We start from the raw sequence: 11555 nt of genomic DNA, 5'->3' as shown, positions 1-11555 counted from the left end.
GAAGTTATTCAGAGCTGGGCTGGACCAATCACCGTCCCCCGTCTGGCCACCGCCCGGTACGCCCCTACAGAGCAGCACCCCCACCTGGTGCTGTAGACTCACCTGAAACACACACACACACACACACACACACACACACACACACACACACACACACACACACACACACACACACACACACACACACACACACACACACACACACACACACACACTAGTGTTAAGCAGTAGTATTGTTGTATTATGAGGAGTCAGGGTGTGTAGTATAGTAGTAGTAGTAGTATTATGAGGAGTCAGCGTGTGTAGTATAGTAGTAGTAGTATTATGAGGAGTCAGGGTGTGTAGTATAGTAGTATTGTAGTATTAAGAGGAGTCAGGGTGTGTAGTATAGTAGTAGTAGTATTATGAGGAGTCAGGGTGTGTAGTATAGTAGTATTGTAGTATTATGAGGAGTCAGCGTGTGTAGTATAGTAGTAGTAGTATTATGAGGAGTCAGGGTGTGTAGTATAGTAGTATTGTAGTATTAAGAGGAGTCAGGGTGTGTAGTATAGTAGTATTGTAGTATTAAGAGGAGTCAGGGTGTGTAGTATAGTAGTAGTATTAGGGTCAGGGTGCTCACCCCCTGCTGGTCCAGTTGGAGGAGGAGCTCCGGGACGGCGGGGGCGGAGCTAGCCACACGCAGACAGGAAGTGCTGAGCTCCGGGAGGACGTAATCCAGCACCTCCTTCAGGGGGAGTCCCCGGGGACCCCCGTGTTTAGAGGAGGAGGGGACAGAGTCCTCCATGATGGACCCTCTTAAGGTACTGGGCTGGGGGGGTGGGGGTGAGAGACAGAGAGACAAAGACATGGAGACAGAGAGAGAGAGACAACATTAGGACGTAGATGTTGACAATAGGCACCCAGCACCCAGAACATGAGGCACCGAGTGCATGAGGATGAGATGAAGGCGTGATTTAGATCCACTCTCCATATTATGAGTTATATATTTTTAAATGAAAGCGAACAGCCATGCTGTTTTCTTGCTGAACCGATGATGTGAACGGTCCACGTATCAGAGGTTTATGTTACACACGGGACATTGCACAACAGAACTCAGGCAATACGCTCAGCTTGACCTATATTCTTTACATTCTTAATGTATCATTTAGCTGTTCTTCCTTGAGCCAACAGACCGAAACAGATTCCTAGTTTGAGATAGCCTACTTCATCATGATTCATGATAAACGGCCTATTGCTGGATTGGGATGGGCAACTTCATCATGATCTTTGATATAAGGAGAGATTCCTGGTTTGGGATAGCCTACTTCATCATAATCTGTGATAAAGGACAGATTCCTGGTTTGGGATGGCCAACTTCATCATGATCTTTGATAAAAGGAGATATTCCTGGTTTGGGATAGCCTACTTCATCATGATCTGTGATAAAGGACAGATTCCTGGTTTGGGATGGCCAACTTCATCATGATCTTTGATAAAAGGAGATATTCCTGGTTTGGGATAGCCTACTTCATCATGATCTGTGATAAAGGACAGATTCCTGGTTCCGGTAAGCCTACTTCCTCATGATCTGTGATAAAGGACAGATTCCTGGTTCCGGTAAGCCTACTCCGTCATGATGTCATCTGTAATGAAGGGCCGTTAGAGAGGCGTCCTACCTGGCTGGTCCTCAGGATGATCCGGTAGTTGTAGTGAGGTCCATCTCTATCATCCTCCATCTTCTCTCTCCGCACGCTGAGAGACACCGGCCCTAGGAACTGGTCCGTCCCCAGGAAGTTCTGGTGCTCTAACCCAGGAAAGAGACCAGGAGTTAAAAGTGTTGGGTCGTTTGGGGTCTATACTTCACTGCTTTGTCATTAGCAGACTCCTTAACAGTCAAAACGAAGGGAGTTAGGGAGAGGGAATGACAGCTCAGGACTGCAGGGGGAACCGAAACTGTGGTCACTTGACAGGCCAAAATTTTCATAAACGTACTGAGCCGTTTACACGGCAGGGAGCAAACCGGCTTCTGCCTTCCCAGGGTGACACCTGGTTTGTGGTTTGCACGTCTACCAACCGCCTGCAGCTCTGTGTTGGTACATGTCTGGACTATGCAGTACATTTTAGATATGCATCTGAGTTAAGGTTTGGCTGCTCTGTGTTGGTACCAGTCTGGACTATGCAGTACATTTTAGATATGCATCCGAGTCAAGGTTTATCTGCTCTGTGATGCGTGGTGTAATGCTGATATGGATGCACGTTTGAGATGTCAAGTGAATCCTAACTAATATGTTGGATTGTTGCGTCGGTCGTTGCTCGTGGCGATGAGTCAGTATGGACCAAAGGTCAAACGGTATACATCTCAACATCGTCCTCTGACATATGGAAACCCGAGTTCACAGGCTCAGGATTCAGATGAGTCAGAAGCCATCTGACAGATGGAGTGGACAGATTGACGTTGGCGGCTCGGAGTGTAGCTCTTCTTCTGTGGTAGCAGGGCGCCCTACTGCTGCTCCCCACAACGTCCAACCCGCTTTCAAGAAGAGCAGAAAGTAAGCACTATAATGCTGATGATGTACATGTAGCTAGCTACTCTTACTTTATCACATAGCTAGCTAATCCTACCGGAACACGTAGCTGGGTACTCCTACCAGAACACGTCGCTGGGTACTCCTACCAGAACATGTAGCTAGTTACTCCTACCAGTACATGTAGCTAGTTACTCCTACCAGTACAAGTAGCTAGTTACTCCTACCAGTACATGTAGCTAGTTACTCCTACCAGTACATGTAGCTAGTTACTCCTACCAGTACATGTAGCTAGTTACTCCTACCAGTACATGTAGCTAGTTACTCCTACCAGTACATGTAGCTAGTTACTCCTACCAGTACATGTAGCTAGTTACTCCTACCAGTACATGTAGCTAGTTACTCCTACCAGTACATGTAGCTAGTTACTCCTACCAGTACATGTAGCTAGTTACTCCTACCAGTACATGTAGCTAGTTACTCCTACCAGTACATGTAGCTAGTTACTCCTACCAGTAGCTCCTCCAGAACAAGAACGCAGGCTGGCGATGTTAAAAGCCGGTTTATTGTAGAGTTTGTAGAAAATGATACATGAAGATGGTGGTCCATGCTGCCATGTAGGAGATCTCCCCGAGTGTGTCTGGTAAAGGCTGGTTTAAAAAAATAAAAAAAGTAAAAATAATAGTCTCAACTTAAACTTAGATTTTCTCTTTCTCTTAAACTAAACAGACCAAAAGATATGGTCCATCGTTTGCAGCCTCCTAATGAACCCTCTCGTTCTACTGTTTAATATGGGGACCATATATTTTGCAATGTAATATGTCACTGCGTCTGTGTGGTGGCCTGCCACGGGGCCCTTTCTTGTCATAAGGAATAACTGTTGAAAATGCTGCTGCCTGTGGCTTGAGCTGGCCCCTCTGCATCTCTTGGTACAACATACACAATTTGGTTATATAGCAATACAGTATGTCCTATATGATCATCAAAATAGTTATCAATGCCATTTTATCCCTTCTACTCAAAGAAGTCCTTAAGAGAACAGGATTACATTTCTTTCTTTTTTTTGCTACGAGCCAAAATACCATGTCAGCGCTCCACTCGAACGCAGGTCAAGGTCTTTCTGTGACGCCGAAATGTCTGTTAGTATACTCTTCAACATCATAACCATGGGTCACCGGGGGTGAGTTGTGTGTGTACATGTAGCGCTCGGTCCGGGCAGCGGTTGAACACTGGGGCGTCCGACAGCGGGTTAGGCTTTCCGGGCACGTATAGTATAACGCCACGGTGTGTGGAGCTCTGTCTGAGCAGCGGTTTATTCTGATGTCTGCGTCCGAGTGAGGGATAAGCTACTAAGTTAAAACGCCACGGTGTGTGGCACATTTCATACACAACAACGCCGGTCATTATAAAGCTATTTACAACGTTACTAAAAGAGTATCACAATGTTTACGCCCCCGCCTTCCCAGAACTCTCTGCACAAAGCCCAATTTTTAAACAGCGTTCGATCCAAGCTGAAACAGCAGATCTATTGCAGAGACAGAGCAAAACAAATCTGCAGTCTAGACGCGGTGTTGCGGTTAAGACATTTCACAAACCATAGGAAAGTATAAATATTAATCAATCCATCAAATCGAAAAAATGGAGAGTGAGATAGGTCAGGGTTGAGAGGAGACTGAGATAGGACAGGGCTGAGGGGAGAAAGGGCTGAAGGAGACTGAGAGGAGACTGAGATAGGACAGAGGTGGGAGGAGAAAGAGCTGGAGGAGACTGAGAGGAGACTGGGAGGAGGGGAGACAGTGAGGAGAGGAGACAGAGAGGAGAGGAGAGGAGAGGAGAGGAGACAGAGAGGAGAGGAGACAGAGGAGAGGAGAGGAGAGGAGAGTAGACAGCGAGGAGAGGAGACAGAGGAGAAGAGAGGAGAGGAGAGGAGACAGCGAGGAGACAGGGAGGAGACAGAGAGGAGACAGAGAGGAGACAGAGAGGAGAGGAGACAGAGAGGAGAGGAGACAGGGAGGAGAGGAGACAGAGAGGAGAGGAGACAGGGAGGAGAGGAGACAGGGAGGAGAGGAGACAGTGAGGAGCGGAGACAGGGCTGAGAGGAGACAGAGAGGAGAGGAGACAGAGAGGAGAGGAGACAGAGAGGAGACAGCGAGGAGTGGAGACAGGGCTGAGAGGAGACAGGTCTGCGAGGTGGAGTCCAGGTGTTCCTACCTCTGTTGTAGAAGTACTTCTTGTAGTAGAAAGCCCCTTGGTCCAGGTGCTCCACGGTAAAGCCGCTCTCCAGGTCCCCGGGGAACACCGGCCGGCCCCTGGGGACCTCCAGCACCGACACGGCCGCGTTGGGGACGCTGGCGCTAGAGTCCATGCCAGCGCCCTCCCCCTCTCGCTCTTCCCCCGTCTCCCGGCGGTAGGCCGGCCAGCAGGACACCAGCTGACCAGCTGACCCATCAGCGGGGTCGGCCACGCCCCCCGCCGCCGCGCCGAGGCCCCGCGACGCCACGGCGTCCCCCGGTCCGCTGTTCCTCCTCCCGTTACCGCGGCTCCCCCCGGCCTGGCCGGGGCTGAAGAGCAGGCTCTGGACGTCGTGGTGGGAGAAACACGTGGGGGCCGTCAGGTGACGGGGCCCCGGGGCCTCCCGGGACGCCGGCGGCGCCTCGGCCTTCACGCTCTTGAGGCGTTTGAAGATGGACGTCTCCGCCTTCTCCTGCTTGCCCCGCTGCGTGGCGGCGCGGTCCCGCTGGGCGCAGATGAGCAGCGAGGGGTCCACGTAGTCGCCCCGCGCGATCTGGGCGGCGGTGAGGAGGCTGGGCGACAGCAGCGGCGGGAAGCCGCCGGGAGGGGCGCTGGGCTGCTCCTGCCGCACCTCCCTGTCGGGCCCAAGGGCCACCAGGGGCCCGAGGACGTCCTGGGAGGAGTGGCCCCCCAGCGAGGAGGTGCTCCCGTACTCGCGGCGCAGCGTGGCCCCGCAGTAGTCCTGGTCCTCGTCGGCCCCCAGGTCACTGAGGGTGACCTCGCTGTTGCTCCTCTTGATGCGGGCCAGGCTGCGCATGGGGGCGTGGCTGAGCATCTCGCTCAGCGGGTAGGGGCCCGCCCGCCCCAGGAGGGCGTCCTGGCCCAGCAGGTGGTCCGGCATGCTGGGCAGCAGGCTGTCGTACCGCGGCGGGGGTCGGGCATCCCAGACGTCCTTACGCTGAGGCCATTCGGACACCCTGGCCCGGACGCCCATCTTGGGCATGGGGTTGCAGGGCGGGGCGCTGGTGGGGGGCGGCCCCATGGTCTGCAGACTGTTGCTCTTCTGGATGACCGGGTTCTGGGGGACCGGGTTCTGCATACAGGCCCACACTCGGCTACAACCTCAACACTCCACGGCGTCTGGAGGAAGGTCTGCTCATGTCCTTAGTGAGGTTCCTTAGTGAGTCCGCTCATGTCCTTAGTGACGAGGCCTGCTGGGCTGTGCTGGCATGTTCCAGCGATCAGACTGATCTCTAGGGCGGTTCCTTCCGGAGGATCTGAAAGAGAAAGACGACGACATTGTGAAATATAAAAGTATAGTGAGATAAGAGTTGACGATGACGCCTGGTGATGGTTGTAAACTAGACACTTCCCCGTTCCCTCTGAGTGTTGGGAAATGACGAGGCTTTAGGAGAAACCACAGCTGATGAATAGGAACCGCAATGTAGACCTTTATCCTTCATTTTGTTTCAGCCTAATGATATGGATCACATGGTTCTATCACACATCTCCTGTAATGGCACCTAGGCGTCCAACCAGAGGAAACAATACAACAGAACAAGCCCGACCGGAAGACTGTTCACACAAAAGGAAAAGGAGGATGCAAGTATCTAATATATACAATTCACTTTAGTCTTCCCCTAGAGGCTATGGCCGGACATACTCCACTGTGTCTTTGAAGGTGATAAATATCATACATTCCATTCTTTTTCATTATCTTCATTTTTAAACTGAGATAAAATATATTCTCAAAAGTTTATCTGAGGTATCCCTAGAACCACTCTCTAAGTGGTCCTACTGCTATGGCGTATGAGGGGGGTTTTAGTGTACTGCTATGACGAATGATGGAGGTTGTAGTGCTACTGCTATGGTGTATGACACACACAGCCTCAACACAACACAGCCTCATCACAACACAGCCTGCCTCGTCACAACACAGCGTGCCTCGTCACAACACAGCCTGCCTCATCACAACACAGCCTGCCTCATCACAACACAGCCTCAACACAACACAGCCTCAATACAACACAAAACAGCCTCATCCCAACACAGCCTGCCTCATCACAGCCTCAACACAACACAGCCTCAATACAACACAACACAGCCTCAATACAACACAACACAGCCTGCCTCATCACAACACAGCCTGCATTATCACAGCCTCAACACAACACAACCTCATCACAACACAGCCTGCCTCATCACAACATTGTCATCACGACTCAACACAGCCTAAACACAACACTGTACAGCGGGTATATGTCAGTTATGTGTGTATGTACAGTGTATATGTTAGTACTGTGTGTAAGTGTATGCAGTGCATGTACAGTCTGTGTTGGTACTTGGTGACTGACTAACTGTCTAGACAACTTGTCAGTGGTTGTTGTTTCTAAAAAAGACAGGAAGGCTGGCGTGGCTCTTCCTGTTTGGCGAGCTGTGACGCATGGGGCGTGTTTGTTTTGCCCTCCTCAGAGCCAGGTATACAAGGCTAACCCCGCCCTGCTCCAAAACACCTTCTACAGCTCCTCCACCCACTGAGCTACAAAGGGAATAGAACCCCATCCCTGCAGTGTTGGTGCCATGCTCAAGCGGAACTGATCTCTATTTGATGTAATTAGAAGGTGGTGTTCATAAGTCAGAGGTCATGGAGTGGCGACAGGCCGCGTCGACAACCTGTAAGAAGATCAGCTGTGACCTCTGACCTGACATGACATGTCTGACATGTTGACTTTCCAATAGGGCTGCCATGCCCTATGAGCAAACTAGCATTCAAATTGCATGTTGAAGAGCAATCCCTCGATAAAGACGGTTCTACTTGGGAGAGGGGTCCCATATTTCCAGGATGCCCTGAAGCACAGTTCCTTTGTGTGTGTTGGTGTGTGTGCATGCTTGTGTGTGTGTAACAGCTGTCTTATAAAACCCATGTGACTCAATACTCCTCAGGACGGAACTAGTAGGAACAGCTCCTCCCTCCACCCACACACCTCCTCCCTCCACCCAGACACCACCTAAATCCCTCCACCAAGACACTTCTTTATTCAGGCACTTTCATTTCAGGGGATTTCTGCTTCTTCGAGGGGCCGGATGAATCACGCTGAGGCCCTCTGAGACATGCTTAGAGGGTTCAGAAGTAGAAACACCTGGGAGGAGAATATAATGGTCTGATCCAACTACAACAGAGGGCATCCCTTTATGGAAGTAGAAACACCTGGGAGGAGAATATAATGGTCTGATCCAACTACAACAGAAGGCATCCCTTTATGTCTATGGTCTATACTGGGATTTCGATAGGGCTCTTACAGCAGCAGGCAGACCACAGGACCAACGGCCGGTCGGTGAGCCAGCCCCACTGAGCAGGGAGATGCTGGGACGACCGGCCTGACTCTGTGCTACACTCCTGCCCCCCATGTTTGGAACACATTCTGCAGTCCCAACTGCTGTTCCAAACTTAAACAGGTCAGTGGAGAGAAACAGGTCAGCAGAGAGAGACAGTACACACGACGACACACAGCAACTAACTAACCCTAAACCAAACCAACTAACCTAGGCAAAGTCGAGCTGACTTTGGCTTTGTTACTCATAGAGACAGAGAGAGAAAGCGACAGAGAGAGGAAGAGGGAAAGCAAGAGAGCGACAGGAACCATGTGACCTCAAGGTCGTCATGAGATGGACTTCAGGTCGATGATGTCACCGCTGATCCATCCATCCGGCCGGCCGGAGGACAGCCCTGGGCCTCTTCCATGATGCGTTACCGTGGCAACCATACCGTCTGCCCCCCCTTGACCTGCTTCCTATCATGGTACCACACACACACACACACACACACACACACACACACACACACACACACACACACACTCACTCACTCACTCTCTCTCTATCGACAACCTGCTGTTATGTCATCTTCGTTAATTTAAATAACTTTAGCAACCCCATGAACACGAGGTATACACACTAACACTAGACCAAATAGATGAGCCAGCCACCTCCTACCGCGCAGCGGGGGTCGGGGAGCTCCCAGCGGGGGTGAGGGAAAGGCCTGCCCGCTGAAAGACCCTTTCAGCTCCTCCAAACAAAACAGACATTTGCTGGAACGGTCGCCTCCAAAACTTATTCAAAACCTCTCAAACTCTCAGGCAAGCCGCCAATATCCCACATAGAAACATGAAGTAGAGTAAAACACGACGATAACCAGGACGTGCTAACTTTCCTGTAACGTTGGGCGGACGCTTGTTGTAGTGTGAGGACCGTTTGTCTGAGAGCAGCGGGGCTCGGGAGTTCAACCAACCAAATGGTGTTGTGTTGTTTCAGACTAAAGCCGTTAAACACCGCAGGATTTGGCCCCGCATGGCCGCTCTTAATCTGGTTTGATCGGGAATTACTGTCGACTTGTACCCGCTTTGTTGTGTGTTTATGGAGAGATTAGCGATTTTAAATTCAGTCCCGTCGGGAAGAGTTAAACACCGGCTGGGAAACCAGAAGTTACTCCTCGCATCGACTCAGCGATCACAGTTTGCGACGTTAACGTCGACATAACATGTAACCAGAAAAGGGTTTACACACTGTGTCTTACCTTTCTACAGAACGATAGAGTTGTAAATCAACGCGAAGCCACCTCGACACACTCCGTCTCCGCTCCGTAAACTTTCCTGCCTCCAGTACATTCCTGTTGAAAACTAAGTCCGGGTTGGGCTCCTCCACACCGATAGACTCTTCGTTCCCAGCCGCCTGGTCCTGGTATGGCTGGGCTTGGAACACCCACTGGAATGGCTCGGCTTGGAACACCCACTGGAATGGCTCGGCTTGGAACACAGGCTGGAATGGCTCGTTTAGGAATTGTTGGTTTGGATGACAGGCTGTGCCGGCGGAACCCCGCCCCTCCCTCTCAGCACTGAGGCCTGAGAAACATAAACCGTCATCCTTTCTACAAGGTTTGTAAGAGTATCTCTACGAAACATTAAAATAAATGGAAATCCTGAGTATTATTGCATTTTTTTGGTATTTTATTATTGATTCATATTCATTTTGTGGTGTTCATGAGTGTGTATTTATTAATTATGTAGGTAGTGTTATTAGTATGTGTTTATTGTGTGAATTAATTGGTGAATTTATGCCTGTGCAACCGAAAAAATAGGAAAATAAAAAGAAATGTAAAAAATTAAAGTTATGAATGCAAAATAAAATCCACTTTTAAAAAAATCAGATACAAATTCAGTAACAAAAGAAGGCAACACAATAGCACTTGAGGAAAACTGAAATCTCCTAAACTCCAATATTTCAGTTAATTATGTAAACAATGCTGATTTAAATTAGTTTGTCAGTTGCAGAGCACGATGATCCGGCATTAGGAAATTATATGGTCGATTATTTTATCCATGCAAAAGTAAAAATATTCTATATTATTGAATCCACGGATATATGAATCAAAATACTCTGCTTGGTAAATGTGATTTTCTTCAAATGGGACACAGTGTTCTTACTTCTTTTTAAATCTGCATTTAGATTAGGCTTTGTTTGTGGAGGTTAAGTATTATTAATTATTTATGAGGCAAATTGATCGGTGGATTCATTCAGTCTGCTTTAGGGAGCCAGTTCCTATATGATATACTGACCTCTAGCGGCAGAGTTATTGAGGATATAATGACAACCGGCGGCCACCAAGGACTTTTAGCCATGGTTGGTTTCCTTACAATCTTTTTAAATAGAAAATGGAACGATAACAAAAATATAGTCTGCATTATTCTCGTTGAAAATTATACACTTACAGCAGAATATAGTATATGGTTGTGCTATGTAGATCCATATTATAGACATATACAATGAAGTAGTATTTGAATACTCAAATATATGTATAAAACATACAAGGTGACAGAATAATGTGTGAAACTGCTGATACAGCTGTTGGATAATAAGGCGTTTAAATGAGAGGAAATTAAATCAAAACCACTAAGATGGTTATTATAACAAAGAGACGATTGTTGGACACCGTTAGACACACATAAAGCAGAAATAAAAAGCAGGTTAGACTATGGGAACTCAACTACTAGAAAAAATATCATGTGCTGATTATACAGTATCATCATGTTTTATTGAAGGAAACTTTATAAGTAATAAGATATATCTTTAGTTTCAAAACAGAATATAGATCTATGTTATTCTTAAAATAACATGGAAAAAGAGCAAATATAAAAATATCATTTAAGAAAATTAAAGAACATAAAATACATTTATGAAAGACATTTTCTCTTGATATGTAACATTCTTGTCTGGTGACCAAACCGGTCATGGTTTAGCAGGTCAGGGTGGTGGTTAAGCAGGTCAGGGATGAGGCGGTTTAACAGGTCAAGGTGGGGATGGTTTAGCAGGTCAGGTGGTGGTTTAACAGGTCACGGTGCTCTCTCTTTAGTCACTGAGTCCCAGATGTCTTCCAGCTCTCCCTCCACCTCCTCAAACTGCCAGCGCTCTGGAGGGAGACCCTCTGGAGGGAGACCCTCTGGAGGGAGACCCCCTGCGGTCTGTGGCCGGGGGTCTCCTCTCTTGCCGGGTCCAGAACAGAACCAGCAGGTCTGCTCCTCCTCTGAGCAGACCACCACCCGACCGAACCCGCAGGGCCGAGCGCTCACAGAGCCGGTCTGGTCTGGGTGGAGTCGGAGGGGGGCTGGCTGCTTGGGCTGGTAATACATGTGACCCTCCAGGTCGGAGATCTTAGTGTGAACAGACGGACAGATGTGACGTCTGAGGAGCTCTAGAGGTCCCGGAGGTTCTGGAGCTGCAGCCCGGCTCGACGGACGTGGAGCCCGGGCTGAGGTGACAGACACA

The 11555-nt window shown here is 49.0% G+C and overlaps 1 protein-coding gene across 3 annotated transcripts in view; it reads right to left on the bottom strand.

Moving 5' to 3' along the window:
• Nucleotides 1-9590, bottom strand: part of LOC115540071 (signal-induced proliferation-associated 1-like protein 2) — a 25989-nt gene extending 16399 nt beyond the window's left edge. For 2 of the 3 annotated variants that reach the window (XM_030351051.1, XM_030351053.1), the window contains exons 1-5: nt 9310-9589; nt 4716-6013; nt 1656-1783; nt 620-808; nt 1-102 (exon numbers count right to left, since the gene is read on the bottom strand). The exon at nt 1-102 is cut by the window's left edge and continues 55 nt beyond it. In XM_030351051.1, coding sequence (XP_030206911.1) covers nt 1-102; nt 620-808; nt 1656-1783; nt 4716-5835 — 1539 coding nt within the window. In that variant the 5' untranslated portion in view covers nt 5836-6013; nt 9310-9589. Of the gene's footprint in view, nt 103-619; nt 809-1655; nt 1784-4715; nt 6014-9309 lie in introns of all 3 variants that reach the window. The other variant, XM_030351052.1, reaches the window with a different exon arrangement.
• Between the last annotated feature and the right edge of the window lie 1965 nt (nt 9591-11555).

Source organism: Gadus morhua, chromosome 3 (assembly GCF_902167405.1).
Source record: "Gadus morhua chromosome 3, gadMor3.0, whole genome shotgun sequence".
Classification (NCBI taxonomy): Eukaryota; Metazoa; Chordata; class Actinopteri; order Gadiformes; family Gadidae; genus Gadus; species Gadus morhua.
The sequence above is the reverse complement of the archived record's forward strand: the minus strand, read 5'-3'. Positions and strand labels throughout refer to the sequence as shown.